Source organism: Myotis yumanensis, unplaced genomic scaffold, assembly GCF_028538775.1.
Source record: "Myotis yumanensis isolate MYYU_CA2020_CCGP unplaced genomic scaffold, mMyoYum1.0.hap1 SCAF_2, whole genome shotgun sequence".
NCBI lineage: Eukaryota > Metazoa > Chordata > Mammalia > Chiroptera > Vespertilionidae > Myotis > Myotis yumanensis.
Window position 1 is genome coordinate 48,368,743 of NW_027223753.1, and position 16,737 is coordinate 48,385,479.

Genomic DNA, 16,737 nt, shown 5'->3' on the forward strand with positions numbered 1-16,737 from the left:
TGCTACATTGGTGCCATAGTTCCAAGCAATTATATAGACATCTGAATTAATTTTTAGAATGAGGCAGGGAAGAGATAAATAAATGGAAAAAAGTAATGGGAGAGAATAGGGGAAAAGGGTTCCTGCCTTAGAAAACTAAATTTGCAAATATAATAGTGTTGTTTGAGAGTGTTAACTAGTTTCAACTGAAATCCTAAACTGTCCCCAAACCAATTTATTAAAATTATTTCAGAGTGGTAAAAAAAAAAAGAAAAAATATATCTTATTTATCACATGAAAAAGTATTGTAGATATAATATGTCCCTTCTGCAAATAATGATTTCTGCCATCTTCTGCATGTGATTAGGTTAAAATTAACAAATACCCAAACTAGATGCTTATTTAAAAAATGACCAAGCCCAGTTTTATTTTCTTATTTAGCAAAACCAAAATTTTTCACCTCTTATACATGGTTTACTAGGAATTTTTAATTCAGCCTATAACGAGAGAAAGATAACTTGATATCTATTAGTAGTATTTTTTTTTTTACCATAACAGTCCAGTCCTTTGCGTATAACCCATTTGGCGATCCTTCCGTCTGCTGATATAGAAACTAGTATTTCTCTCTTGTCATCACCTGTTGTTCCTCGATCTTGTTCTATCCACTGTAGTTGCCATATAGGTTCCAAATGTTTTTGAGGTGATTCACTGAAACAGAAAAGTACTAAGTATATACTCATTATAAGAATTTTTTTAAAAAAAGACTTAGAGTACAAGTGATAAGGACAACACCATAGAGCACTATAACCTACTTATAGAGTGCTTTTATTGTTGAAAACTGGATTTTTAATTTAAATATTTTGAAAAACAGGAAAAATAATCACTTTGATACCTAATATTCACTGCCGTTTTTCTCATTTCTTAAAAAGAAAATTGTTACTACTTAATTCTATTGGTTCTCATAACAAATACAAAAGCAAATTATTTCCTTTCTTTTAAAAATGTATTTCACTTATTCTATTCCTTTTCTTTTTTCCTAGTTAAATTGTTTAAATTTAGCTTATTTTATACATATTGAATATTAAGTATCTTTATCTTTATAAGGATTTTTTGTAGTTTAAATGAATAAGTTGTTTAAGTTTTATTCACTTCTCAGTGAATTTTAAAATCACTTGTCAGATTACTGACTGCTCTGTTCCTAGTGCTGAATCCCTTGATTTTTTTTAATGTGAACTCTCCAAAATAATAGTTCTGAATCTTTTTTTTTTTATGCTTTATTTATTTATTTTTTTATTTTTTTAATTTTTTTTTTTTTATTTTTCGCTTAAAGTATTACAAAGGGTATTACATAAGTGTCCTTTTTTCCCCCCCCCGCCCTTGACAAACCCCTACCCTCCCTTACCCCCCAGTGTCTGAATCTTTTTAAAATCATAGATATCTTTGATTTTATGGTAAAATTTATGGACTCTCTTCCTGGAAATAAGCAGAAAGGCCCCCACTTACAAAACTATGCAAATAATTTCAAAGTTAAGCATAAGAACTTCTGTTTTAATGCCTATTTCCATTCAGTTCCAGCAAAGTTTACTCAAAACTAATGTAAATATTCTACCTCATTTTTGCCCCATTGATATATGGTCTATTACAAAAACCTAATATATTCAATATCCTCCTCCCCCTTTAACTTTTTTATTTTCTCAATATGACTCATTTATTTATTCATTTTTTTCCTTTTAAGAGTTCTATATCTATTTCTTTTTCATTAAACTTATTGGGCTGACATTGGTTAATAAAATTAAATAGGTTTCAAGTGTACAATTCTATAATACATCATCTGTATATTGCACTGTTTATTTATATTCATTCATTCATTCTTTTTCTTTTAAAAAAATGTATTTTATTGATATTTAAAGAGAGGAAGAGAGAGGGATAGAGAGTTAGACAAATCAATGAGAGAGAAACATCGATTCAGCTGCCTCCTGCACACTCCCCACTGGGGATGTGCTCGCAACCAAGGTACATGCCCTTGACCAGAATTGAACCTGGGACTCTTCAGTCTGCAGGCCGATGCTCTATCCACTGAGCCAAACCGGTTAGGGCCATTCATTCATTCTTAAACACTGTAATCCTGTTACATATCTGATATCATGTGATGGATGTATTGAGCATGCTAAGATAAACAAGACTTAATGTTTGCCCTCAAAGAGCTTACAGCCTCCTCAGGAGAATGATATATATATAAACAATTTATATACAGCATGATGTGTGCTGTGATAAAGTTGTGTATAGCATGCACAAAAGAAAGAAATGGGAATGTTTCCTTGAGGAGGTGGTACCACAGCAATCAAGGATACAAACTTTCAGTTATAAGATGAGTCATTTCTGGAAAACTAATATATAGCGTGGTGATTATAGTTAATGATACTGTATTGTATACTTGAAGCTTGCTAATAGAGTAACCTTAAGTTTTCTCACCACACATGCAAAAAATAGTAACTATGTGAGGAGATGGATGTGTTAATTAAGTTGACTGTGGTCATTTCACAATGTATACAGATATTCAATCATCGCATTGTACACCTTTAAAAAATCAGAGTGTACAACCTAAATATATACAATTTTTCAGTTATACCTCAATAAAATTGAGAACATTTTTCTTTAAAAAGGAATAAGCATAAAACTTTCAAGCCAAAGGAAATTTGTTGGTGAGGTGGGCAGAGAAGATAAAGGAGATATTAGGGCAAAGCATTCCAGCTGGAGAGAAAATAGGAGAAATTATTGAATGTTTGAAAAATAATGGTACCATTCTCAGTAACAATGTAAACGTTCACTCAAGACCAAATAACATTAAATTTTTACTTCTCTCTAAATAAGCATATATTCTACATTTATCTAATTCTTGGATCCTCACCTGCTATCCAGAACTGGAACATTAACGTTGCTCTGTACATTATAAATGGCAATGGTGCCATTGTGATAGCCAACTGCTAAAAGATTAGGTGTTCCAATGGAAAAATCCACAGCAGTAACTCCATATGGACTCTGATAAATACGTTCTGGCCACTGAAACAAAAATACCATATTACATGTTAAACTTGGTTTTGTACACCAAGGTAGGTAGGGTCTGATGATGGCTAAAGTGTAGTCTAGTGCCAATGGGGATGTGAGAAGAGTTAGTCTACATTAAGTTACTTTTCTCTTCCTAAGTTGCAGTACAGATGAGAACAAAACCTCCTTTCCCTCCCTTTGATGAATTCTCAGAGCTCAATAATTTTAAGAAATACAAGATGGGCTTCTACAATAATTACCATATATTGGCAACTTTTCAATAGTATTTGTTTGATCAATATAGGACTACATTCTTAAAGAAACAATAATGGGCTCCAAACAAATCATCTAACATATGTGTTCCTATCTGCTCCAAACTCGCTAAGGTACTTTCCTAAAATTCTGTCAAGCATTTTATTGGTTTGTTTCAATGTCTAATCTAAATACTTTCTTGTTTTTAACACCCTATTGGAAAAGAAGACAGCCTACTGGTGATGAATCTTATATCAATCCTTCTACCTGTTTAAAATTGCTTCTTCCTTTCTTTTATGCTATATAAACCCATCTTTCTAACAAAAGTGGGAATATTTATAAAAACTCTATTTTCATATGATCTTCTGATCCTTTTCTAAGTTTTTTACTTTACATTTCAGTTGTGAATTAAAACTAAATGTAAAGCTATAAAGTAACAAATTGACTGGGGCTATTTAGCACACACACACACATGCACACACACAAATGGTTGATTCTTATTTATTCTCTTTGGAAAGTTCATGGCAATAAGATGGTCATATTAACCTATTTTATATCAGTTGAGGATAACAAAAATCTATCTTATAGGGTGATAAGGAGTTATTCATATATTAAGAAACAACCCAGTATTAAATGAAATGTAATTTTCAAAGGTTTTTTTTTTTTTTTTGCAAATTCATTCTTTGTAATTAGCCATGATAAACAATAATGGTTCAACTCTGGATCAACAGATATAACAGTACATAGTATATGCTCAATAAATATTTATTGAATGAACTTGTAAATGAATTTACTTTCACCTATATCAAAAAGAACAAATTTTAATTATTATGTACTTAAACCCCCAAAAAATGTCTTGCTTGAACAACTATCTGCTTTATAATCATGTCAACATTTAATTAAATAAAAATGGGTCTTCATCCTGTTTGGGTTACCATGGGATTCTTTATTGACCAGCAGCAAGCCAATCCTTTTTTTTGCTCTTTAAATCCAAAATGCCCATAGCCAACAGCCAAAAGATCCTGAAAATCAGAAAATTGCATTTAATATAAGATAGGGTGACATATAAATATTTGCAAATGTACAAAGATGCATATTAATGAACTGTGTTTATAATAGTGATAAAACATTTCAATTAAGACTTTTTCTGAATACTAGTATACCCTCTATTTTACTTTACACCTTCATCTTCCTAAGCAAAATTATAATGATAATCAAATTTTCAGATTAAACAATAAGTACCCCCAAAGAATGAATTGCTAACAAGTTCCTTTACATCTATAATAATAAAAGGATAATATGCTAATTAGACTGGATGTCTTCCAGATGTCATTTCGGATGTCCTTCCTGATGAAGCTGGGGCCGGAGGGAAGCCAGCACAGGTCCCGGGTGCCTGCCGGCAGCCAGAGGAGGGAAGCCCAGGTCTCAGGTGCCAGAGGGAAGCCGGTGCTGGCAGCCAGGGGAAGGAAGATCGACTCTTGCACAAATTTTCACGCATCAGGCCTCTAGTATTGAGATAATCTTCCAAAACTGTTATTACATTATAATATCCCTTGGGTTTTTTAGAATGACCAAATCATTCTAAGTGTAAAATAAAGATATTTAAGGTAAAGACAGGTATCATAAAATGATGTGTCTCCTCCCTCAAAATTCATATGTAAAACTCATAATCCCCAATGTGGATTATATTTAAGGACAGGGCTTTTAGGAGGCAATTAAGGTAACATGAGGTCATAAGGGTGGGGTCCTAATCTTGTAAAATCAATGGCCTTTATAAAGAGAAAGACACAGCAGAGCCCTCTCTACCATATGAGGACACAGACATCTGCAAGTCAGGAAGAGAGGCTTCCCAGGAACAAATCAGCTGGCACCTTGATTCTGGACTTCCTAACATCCAGAACTGTGAGAAAACAAATTTCTATTATTTACGCCACCCAGCCTATGGTATTTTATGATGGCAGCCTGAGTTGATGACTAAAGCAGGTCATTTCAAGACATGCTTATGTAAGTATAAATAGACAAAAGTTAATGATTGCCCTGGCCAGTGTGGCTAAGTTGGTTGGGTACATCCCATGCACCAAAGGGTTGCCAGTTGATTTCTGGTCAGGGCACATGCCTAGGTTGCAGGCTCAATCCCCAGTAGGGGGCGCACAAGAGGCAGCCAATCGATGTTTCACTCTTGCAAAATGAAGACAACCCACTGAATGGGAGAACATATTCACCAATGATACATCTGATAAAGGATTAATATTCAAAATTTGTAAAGAACTTCTAAAACTCAACACCAAAAATACAGACAATCAAATTAAAAAATGGGCAAATGAGTTTAATATGCACTTCTCCAAAGAGGGCATACAGATGATCAATGGACATATGAAAAGATGCTCAGCATCAATATAATCATCAGAGATATAACTGCAGATTATAACCACAATGAGAAATCACCTTAAACCTGTCAGAATGGCTGTCATCAATAAGTCAGCAAACAAGTGCTGGTGAGGATGTGGAGAAAAGGAAACCTTTGCACACTGATGGTGGGAATGCAGATTGGTGCAGCCACTATGGAAAGCAGTCTGAAGTTTCCTCAAAAAAGTAAAAATCAGACTGCCATATGACCCTGCAATTCCACTCCTGGGAATGTGTCCAAATAAACTTGAAACACTGATTTGAAAGAATATATGCACCTTTATGTTCATTGCAGTATTATTTACAAAAGCCAAGATTTGGAAGCAGCCCACGTGTCCATCAGTAGATGAGTGGATTAAAAAGCTGTGGTATATTTACACAATGGAGTACGAGTTGGCCATAAAAAAGAAGAAAGGCTTACCTTTTGCAACAGCATGGATGGACCTGGAGAGTATTATGCCAAGTGAAATAAGCCAGTCAGGAAAAGACAAGTACCATATGATTTTACTTATATGCGAAATCTAATTATCAAAATACATAAAACAAAAAAATAGAAACAGATTCATAGATATGAAGAACAGACTGAATGCTGTCAGAGGGGATGGAGGTTGCGGGGGGGGGGGGGGGGGGAGAGGCCTGGGTGAAAAAGGTGAAGAGGTTAAGAAAAAACAATATGAGAAAATGGGGGGTGGAGGAAGGTAGAAAAGGTAAAGAGGGGTGAATGGCGATAAAGAGACTTGATTTGGGGTGGTGAACAAACAATACAATATATAGAATAATGTATTATAGAATTGTACACTTGAAGTCTATATAATTTTATAAATCATTGGCACCACAATAAATTCAATAAAATAAAATGTTAGTGTATTCAGTCTCTAAATAGAATTCATATGTGTTTATTACAGTTATTATTGATTTATTGAATCTCACTTATCTATGAGATGTTCTCAAGTATAGTGTTACAATGACAAATCCAAATTAAAAGGATTTTATTTTATTAAAAATCTTATACAGCCCAGCCAGTGTGGCTCAGTGGCTGAGTGTCGAACTATGAACAAGGGGGTCATGGTTCCATTCCTGGTCAGGGCAAATGCTCGAGTTGCAGGCTCGATACCCAGTGGTGGGCGTGTAGGAGGCAGCCGATCAATGATTCTCTCTCATTATTGATGTTTCTATCTCTCTCTCTCCCTCTTCCTTCCTCTCTGAAATCAATAAAAATATATACATTTTACAGTGTTATTTAGTCTTCAACAAAAATGATTATAGAACTTCTGTTATTTAATAACCATAACAACTATCGTATTTGCACATAGCATCTTAAAAGACGTGGCAATAAAATAATAAGGCTAATTCTTAACCATACATAATACAATACAACTTAAACCAATAAATTAATTTTGATCACTTTAAAAATACACTAAATATTTATTGCCATTACATAAAAGCGTTTTGGAATAACTAGTTGAGAATCATGTCTTCAGAAGCAGTTTATAAACCCCAAGAGAAAATAAGTATCATTACTCTATAATCATCTCTTTTTTACAAGCAAATGAGCCATCCCCCAATTTGATGATTCATTTAATGAATGAATAGTCTTTCTCAGGATGATTTTTAGCAATTAGTATTTAAAAGCAAGAAACCTGGAGGTAGATGTTTGGGTTTGAACTCCAGCTGTTTTACTTACATTGTACAACTTTGGGCAAGTTGTTTATCCTTTCTGTGCTTCAATTTCCTCATCAACATCATGAAGCCTAACTCACAGAGTTTTTGTATTAATACAAGTAAAATACAAATACAAATCTGGATACCTGAGTTTAGTAAATGTTGAAATAAATCAAATATATACTATATTCTACTTCATTTCTCAATATCTGATACGGATTCAGAGAGTGTCTCAAGTACATCTATTAAGATAAAAATGGTGCCCTAACTGGTTTGGCTCAGTAGATAGAGCGACGGCCTGAGGACTGAAGGTTCCCAGGTTTGATTACCATCAAGGACACATGCCCAGGTTGCAGGCTCAATCCCCAGTAGGGGGCGTGCAGGAGGCAGTCAATCAATGATTCTCTCTCATCATTGATGTTTCTATCTCTCTCTCCCTCTCCCTTCCTCTCTGAAATCAATCAAACAATCAATATAGATATATATAAAGATAAAAATGATAATGTATTTATATTAAAGGAGAAAAAAATTTTCATAATTATATGTGTTTTCCATTTTGAAACATGAATTTTCTTTAGAGACATTTTAAAACTAGGGGTTATGTTTATTTAAATACTTGCTTAAATTAAAAAAATATTCATTAGGACTTGACAATTTCCCTTAAATGCTAGAGATGGAATTGTTAAAATATTAGATAACTTACTGGATTTGTTTTATTCCAGGCGAGGCTGCTCACATTAAGACCTTTGGTTAAGTCACAGGAAAAGGACCAAAGTCGTTCCAAATTGGCTGGTATTGTTGATTGTTCTTCACCTATTTCTATTTCTTCTTCCTCTTCCTTCTTCTCTTCTACCTCTTCACGTTTTTTACCTTCTGAAAGGTCTTTAGGCCCTTCAGGTTTTGGTTCTAAAATTAAATCAAAAAGATTATCGCCTGGCCAGTGTAACTTAGTGGTTGAGTGTCTACCTATGAAACAGGAGGTCATGGATTCTATTGCTGGTTAGGGCATATGCCTGGGTTTCCGGCTCAATCCCTATTGTGGGGCATGCAGGAGGCAACCTATCAATGATTCACTCTCATCATTGATTCTTCTATTTCTCTCTCTCTCTTTCTCCCTCTCCCTCTCTGAAATCAGTAATAAGTATATATTTTTTTAAAAAAATAAGATTGTCCTCTTCTAATCTATAGGACCCTGCCAAAAGCTCCAAACAGCATCTCTATCTACTACCAACACTACAAGCACCATTGGATCTGCTGGATCAAGATACCCAAATGACAGGGTACCTTGAATAGTTCTGCCTGGCCCTGTTGCAAAATCTCCTATTCTTCTGGACACCCCTCAAAACTAGCAGCTTTTCAGGTAACTCAACAAATAAGCCAGATGAGCACATCCAAATGAGGAATACACTGCCTCCAAAATGCAAAGAGGTCCATTAGGCACTGTGCCTCTTTTATGGTTGTAAGAAGGGCTGGGTAAAAGTATATCAATAAAACTGTTATAAACATCTATGTGTTAACAGAAGAGTTAGACTAACCCTACAGTTTTTTGTGTTGATATTAGTACCCACTTTTTTCTTATTTCTTGGTGTTAAATAAGGAAAAAAAGTCATCATCATACTCAAGGTCATACTCCTGTGTCGTCTTGTACAAGTTTATGGTTTTGCATTTTACATTGTGATCTATGATCCATTTTGAGTTAACTTTTGGGTATCTAGATTCTTTATTTTGCATGTAAATTTCCAATTGTTACAGTACTATTTGTTGAAAACACTATCGTTTTTTCATTGCTTTCTTTCCTCCTTTATCAAAGATCAATTGACTATATTCATGTGGATGTATTTCTGGGCTCTCTATTCTGTTCTATTGATCTTTGTGTCTATTCTTTCACCAATAACCACTGTCTTAACTACTATAGCTATATAGTAAGTCTTGAAGTCCAGTAGTGCCAGTCCTCTGACTTTGTTTTTCTCCTTCAATACTATATTGCCTATTCTGGGTATAATAGCCATGTAAAAGTCCTTGCCTGCTTTTCCATCATCTTGGCCACTTTTTCATGTTTTTGTTGACTGAGTTTTCTTATAGGGTGGCTTATATGTTACTGCTTCTTCATGCAACTAGTCTTATTTTTTTTTTTTGCTGAATATTGTACATTGTAAATGTTACTGTATTGGACGTCTGGGTTATGTTTTCTTCCTTTATACAGTGTTCCATTTGTTTTGAAAAGCAGTTAACTTACTTTCGGATTAGCTTGATTTTTTTAACGTTTTTTGTAAAGGGTTGTCTGTTGGGAGATAGTGGTCCTAAACTAGACTTTAGGGTTAGTCTAACCCTACTTTTAAGGTGTAGCTCTTCTGCATATGTACTGAACACCCCTGGTGTGCAATAAGGTCTCTACCTCTGGCCAGTCAGAACTCAAATGTTGGAGAAACCAAGATGGCGGCATTGGTGAACACTGGAGCTTGCTGCCTCGCATAACCACTTCAAAACTACAACTAAAAGACGGAACGGACATCATCCAGAACCACAGGAAGGCTGGCTGAGTGGAAATTCTACAACTAGAAAGAAAGAGAAAAGCATACCGAGACTCAGAGGAGGCGCAGTGTGGAAGTAAAATACTAAGGTGCGGAGGTGCATGCAGAGAGGGCTGGCGGCTGAGGGCGTGGTTGTCATTTTCAATCGGGAGGGAGTCTCAGGCTCTGAGCTCCAGTTCCGGGCGAGTCTCCAGGGACCCAGACTCATACGGGAGAAGTGGGTCTGTCTGGCTTTGGTCGGAACTGGAGGGCAGCTTTCTCTCCGAGGGGCTTGCAGCGATTACCAGGACATTGAGAAGCACCTCCCTAGAGATCCAGGAGCCAGGAAGCCCAGAGGTCAAGTGGGACCATCCAGTTTGCAGCTCCATGGAAACATAAAGGACACACTCAGGGGGCAGACTCAGTGAGCACCAAAGCCCCATTGAAGCAAGTCTTGCCCCAGAGGGGTGTCTCCAGCACAGAAGTTCTCCCACTGCAGACACAGCTGATTCTCACAGCCAATTGGCCTGGAGGCCAATTCCTCCCAGTGATACCTACAACAATCAAGTCTTAACTACAACAAGACTGTGCACAAAGACCACAAGGGGGTGCACCAAGAGTGTCCTCCTCAGGTAATTGGGGAGGCTGAACCACTGGGCCCTAGAGCACACTTAGCACAGAAAACCACTGTATCAACACAGGGAAGCATAAAAAAATGCGGAGACAAAGAAAAAGGACACAAATGACAGAAATGGAGGAAAGCAAACTACTGGATATAGAGTTCAAAACCACACTTTTAAGGTTTTTCAATAATTTTCTAGAAACTGCCAATAAACTTAATGAGATGTACAAGAAATCTAATGAGACCCTCGATGTTATGATAAAGGACCAACTAGAAATTAAGCATACACTGAAATAAAGGATATTATACAGACTCCCAACAGCAGACCAGAGGATTGCAAAAATCAAGTCAATGATTTGAAATACGAAGAAGCAAAAAACACCCAACCAGAAAAGCAAAATGAAAAAAGAATCCAAAAATACGAAGATAGCGTAAGGAGTCTCTGGGACAGCTTCAAGTGTACCAACATCCGAATTATAGGGGTGCCAGAAGATGAGAGAGAGCAAGATATTGAAAACCTATTTGAAGAAATAATGACAGAAAACTTCCCCTACCTGGTGAAATAAATAGACTTCCAAGTCCAGGAAGTGCAGAGAACCCCAAACAAAAGGAATCCAAAGAGGACCACACCAAGACACATCATAATTAAAATGCCAAGAGCAAAAGACAAAGAGAGAATCTTAATAGCAGCAAGAGAAATAAAGTCAGTTACCTACAAGGAAGTACCCATATGGTCAGCTGATTTCTCAACAGAAACTTTGCAGGCCAGAAGGGAGTGGCAAGAAATATTCAAAGTGTTGAATACCAAGAACCTACAACCAAGATTACTTTATCCAGCAAAGCTATCATTCAGATGTGAAGGTCAGATAAAGAACTTCACAGATAAGAAAAAGCTGAAGGAGTTCATCACCACCAAACCAGTATTATATGAAATGCTGAAAGGTACCCTTTAAGAAGAGGAAGAAGAAGAAAAAGGTAAAGATAGAAATTTTGAACAACAAATACACATCTATCAACAAGTGAATCTGAAAATCAAGTGAATAATCTGATGAACAGAATGAACTGGTGATTATAATAGAATCAGGGGCATAGGAAGGGAATGGACTGACTATTCTTGCGGGGGAAAGGGGTATGGGGGATGCGGGAAGATACTGGACAAAAATCGTGCACCTATGGATGAGGACAGTGGGTGAGGAGTGAGGGAGGAGGGTGGGGTGGGAACTGGGTGGAGGGGAGTTATGGGGGGAAAAAATAGGAACAAATGTAATAATCTGAACAATAAAGATTTAATAAAAAAAAAGAAATAAAAAAAAAAGAACTCAAATGTCTTTCAGACCAGAGTAAACTCTGACACTTGTTCATTTTATAGCTCCTGGTGGTTGTTCTTTACTTTCCACAATTTTACCCCAACATGCACAATTTTTGTTTCAGGCAAAGACTCTATGGTAGATTTATGCATTTTTTTCCTCTTCATAGCTTCCTCCTGCCTGATTCTTTATCCCACCAATTCCAGTCATCTCAGACTCTCTGAACTCTTATCTATATCTGTGTGTCATCAAGTAGCAAAACTACATACTTTGCTACAATTCATCTCTATGCCCTGTGGTCTCATAATTATCTACATCATAACCAAAAGTAAAAGTACTGTTTCATCTTTTGAAAATGGTCAATGATGAGTTCCACATGGCTGTGATAAGCTTCCAGTTGTTATGGGCAAACTGTATTAAACTTGACCTCCTGCCATAAATAAATATAAAACTGTACTTGAAATATGAGGTAACTGTTTTCAGGCATTAAACAATAGGCATTGCACAGCTGTGAACACCAGGGTCAAGCACACTTTCAGCCTGGGACCATTACCTCACCACGTGCTGGGAAGTGAGTGGAGCAAAACACAGCAGTCTAGCTGAGGAAGCACAGATAAAAATGCACAAAGGCAGAATGTTAGACTGAGTAACAAAATAAAGACCAAACTATATATTGTTTATAGTAGACACAGGTTAAACATAAAAATAAAAATGTTGTAAGTAAAAGGAATAAGGATAATGCAAATAATAAGGATAAGAAAGTTAGTGAGGCTATATTAATGTTATGCAAATTAGGCTTCAAGACAGAGTACTACCAGAATAAGTATGGGCATTTCCTGATCATGAAAGTATAAATAATGATTTGTAAAAAGGGTAGCATCCATAAGGCAGAATACTTTTAAGATTGAATGTACCTGATAACAAAGCTCTCAGATATGTAGAGCAAAATTAATAAACTTAAAGGTAAATATAGACAAATTTATAATCCTAGCTAGAGATTTAAATATTACTCTCACATTAATTGGTAGAAAGGGTCAACAAAACATCAATAAATAAAGGGGGGGATGGGAGACATCTGTAATACTATCAACAATAAAAAATATATATTTTAAAGTCAATAGAGATAAAAATTGAAAATACTATCAACAATTTGACAAAATTAACATTTTAAAAATACCATAACAAATAACAACAGAATATAAAATCTTCTTGAGTATAAAACAGTCACCATATGCTGGGCCATAAAACAAGTTTCGATAAATTTCAAAGGATAAAAATCATATGGAATATGTTCCCTGACCACCACAGAATGTTAAATTAGAATTCAATAAGAAAAAATAGTTTAGCTCTAGCCAGTTTGGCTCAGTGCATAGAGCATCAGCCTGCATACCAAAGGGTCCTAGGTTTGATTCCAGTCAAGGACATGTACCTTGGTTGCAGACTCCTCCCTGGCCCAGGCCCTGGTTGAGACTCATGCAAGAGGCACCAATCAATGTGTTTCTCTCACATCGATATTTCTGTCTTTCCCTCTCTCTTTCACTCTCTCAAAAACTAATGGAAAAATATCCTCAAATGAGAATTTTAAAAAAAGAAAGGGTGGTTTAAAAATTACTAAAAACTTAAAAATAAAAAGACACACCTCAAACTAACCTATTGGTCAAGAAAACCCACATAAGAAATAAAAAGTTAACTGAATAGTAATGAAAACACAAGATATCAAAATTTGTGGGATATAGCTAATATAGTACTTACAGGTAAATTTATAATGTAAAATGCCTGTCTTAGATAAGAAAAAACATGTGAAATCAATGACAAACTTTCTATCTTAAAAAACTGGACAACTAGACTAATAAAAAAGGAGAAGAAAATTCACAAATGAATATAAAAAATTAAATAGATGATATCACTACAAAGCCTACAGCTACTAATATTAGATAGAATTTGAGGAGAGGATATTATTAATAGCTTTATGCAAATAACTTCAACCACAGAAACACAATTTACCAAAACTGACACAGATAGGAATAGAATATCTGAATAACCCTATATCTGTCAAAAAAAATTATGTTCCAGATGGGTTCACTGGTAAATTTTATCAAGCAATTAAAGAAGAAGCAATACACATTTTTTTGGAATATAGAGAATGAGAGAAGACTTCCAAAACTCATTTTATATGTCTATCATAACACTGATACAAAAACCCATCAAGGGATTTACAGGAGGAAAACATTGCAAAATAAATATGCTACATGAACTCAGTGCAAAATTCTTAAGAGAATATTTTAAAATTGAATATACCAACATATAAAAAAGATAATACAACATAACCAAGTGAGGCTTAACCACAGGGATTCAATTTGTTTTAGCATTTGAAATCAAGCAGTGTAACTGGCTACATTGACAAATTAAAGTAGAAAATTTATATAATCACTTTAATGAATTAGAAAAAAATTTGGACAAAGTCCAACACCCACTTATCATTAAAAATGTCTTGCAAACTAGAAAGAGAAGGAAATTTCCTCAAATCAATAAAGTGCATCTACAAACAACTTTAATTCAAATTTAACAGTGAAATATTGAATCTTGCCCTCTAAGTCCAGGAACAAGTTAAAGATATTTGCAAACTTGGGACAGGCAAAGATTTCTTGGAGAGGACATGAAAAACATTAACTACAAAAGAAAAAGCTGAAAGAGAAGACCTCATCGAAATAAAAAAAATTCATCAAAAGACAAATATATTGGCAAGCCATAGGCTTAGAGAAGATAGTTGCAATACATGTATCTTTCAAAGAGCTTGTATCCAGCCTAGCCAGTGTGGCTCAGTTGGTTGGAGCATTGTCCTGTTCACCAATAAGTGGCAGATTTGATTCCCAGTCAGGGCACATACCCAGACTGCAGGTTTGATGTGTGCAGGAGGCAACAGATCAGTGTTTCACTCTCACATCTATGTGTGTGTGTCTCTCTCTCTCCCACTCCTCTCCCTTCCTTTCTCTCTTAAAGGGGGGGAAAAAGAGCTTGTATCCAAAACATAGAAAAATACGTTCTGACAACTTGATTTTTTTAAAAAAAACCTCAATTTTAAAGTGGGCAGAAAATATGCTCAGCTGGTGTTGCTCAGTGGTTAAGCATTGACCTATGAACCAGGCAGTCACAGTTAGATTCCAGGTCAGGGCACATGCCTGGGTTGTGGGCTCAATCCCCAGTATGGGGCATGCAGGAGGCAACTGGTCAATGATTCTCTCTCATCATTGATGTTTTTATCTCTTTCTCTCTCCCTTCATCTCTGAAATAAATTATATATATCTACACTAATAAAAGAGAAACATGGTAATTAGCGTACGACCGCTACCCTTCCCATTGGCTAATCAGCATATCCTTATGCAAATTAACTGTCAGCCAAGATGGCGGCTGGCAGCCAGGCAGCTGGAAGCGAACATGAGGCTTGCTGCAGTGAAGGAGGACTCCAATGTTCCCCGCCTGACTTGCTGGCCTCTGAGTTGCAACTCTAAGCAACTATGTACTATATTGCAAATGTAGAAGCTAAAAAAAACCCCAGAAACCAGTTTTCAGCCTGCGAGGATCTAACTTCATAACAATAAAGTTATACATTGTTTCGATTATAGAACGGCAAACAAACCAGATACGAAGCCTCAGAGCTAGAGCCAGAGTTAAAGCTGGCCCAGAATAAAATTTTAAAGAAAGAAAAAAAAAGGAGCGGTTGGGAGCTTCAGTCAATAACCGCCAGCCTGAAAGCAGCCCTCAGCCCCTCACCCAGACTGGTCAGGCACCCCAGTGGGGACCCCCACCCTGAAGGGTGTGTGACCAGCTGCAAACAGCCACCATCCCCTCATCCAGGCTGGCCAGGCCCCCAGTGGGGACCCCCACCCTGATCCAGGACACCCTTCAGGGCAAACCAGCCGGCCCCCAGGCCTCTATCCTATATAGTAAAAGGGCAATATGCCTCCCAGCACCGGGATCAGCGGAGCCTCGAGGCCTCCTGGCACCGGATCAGCGTGACAGGGGGCAGCGCCCAAACCCCCTGATCGCCCTGCAGCTCTGTGTGTGACAGGGAGCAGGACCACAACCTCCCTATCCACCCTGCTGTGTGTGTGACAGGATGCGGCGCCCCAACTTCCCACCCCCCAACGGGCCCTGCTCTGTGTGTGACAGGGTAGAGCCATAACCTCCCCATCGGCCCTGCCCTGAGTGTGACAGTGGCAGTGCCCCAACCCCCTGATCCGCCCTGCTCTGTGTGTGACAGGGGGTGGCACCCCAATTCCCCAATCAGCCCTGCTCTGAGCCCCACCAGGGGCTGCTCCTAGGGATTGGGCCTGCCCTCTGCCACCAGGGAGCAGGCCTAAGCCAGCAGGTCGTTATCTCCTGAAGGGTCCCAGACTGCAAGAGGGCACAGGTCGGGCTGAGGGACTCCCCCTCCCTCCCCGAGTGCACCAATTTTTGTGCACCGGGCCTCTAGTACATATATGTGTGTGTGTGTGTGTGTGTGTGTGTGTGTATTAAAGTAGGCACAGAATAAAATTGAAAGTAAAAATATATTAATAAAAATTTTTAAAGTAGGCAAAGGGCTTGATCAAACATAACACAAAATAAGATATACAAATGGCCAAAAAAACCACAAGAAAAGTACTTAATATGACTAGTCTTTAGGGCATTAAAAAGATTGCCAACATCAGGTGTTATCAAGAATATAATGCAACTGGTACTCTTATATTGCTTGTGGGTTGTAAGATGGTACAAATACTGTGGGAAGGTATTTTTCAGTCTCTAAAAAAAATTAAACATAATTCTACCCAATGATCCAACAATTTCATCTCTAGGTAATTACCCAAGAGAAATGAAAACATGTCCACAAAAATACACACAACAATGATCATAGCAGCTTTACCCATAAGAGTTCAAAACTGGAAACAGTCTAGGTACCCATCAACAGATGAAT

General features: G+C 36.9%; 1 protein-coding gene across 1 annotated transcript in view; it reads right to left on the reverse strand.

Annotated features, from left to right (window-relative positions):
* Nucleotides 1-16,737, reverse strand: part of DNAI4 (dynein axonemal intermediate chain 4) — a 58,275-nt gene that overhangs the window by 12,831 nt on the left and 28,707 nt on the right. Inside the window, 4 exon segments of the mRNA XM_070405334.1 lie at nt 530-687; nt 2,888-3,039; nt 4,212-4,298; nt 8,048-8,250. Of these exon segments, the coding sequence (XP_070261435.1) occupies nt 530-687; nt 2,888-3,039; nt 4,212-4,298; nt 8,048-8,250 (600 nt within the window).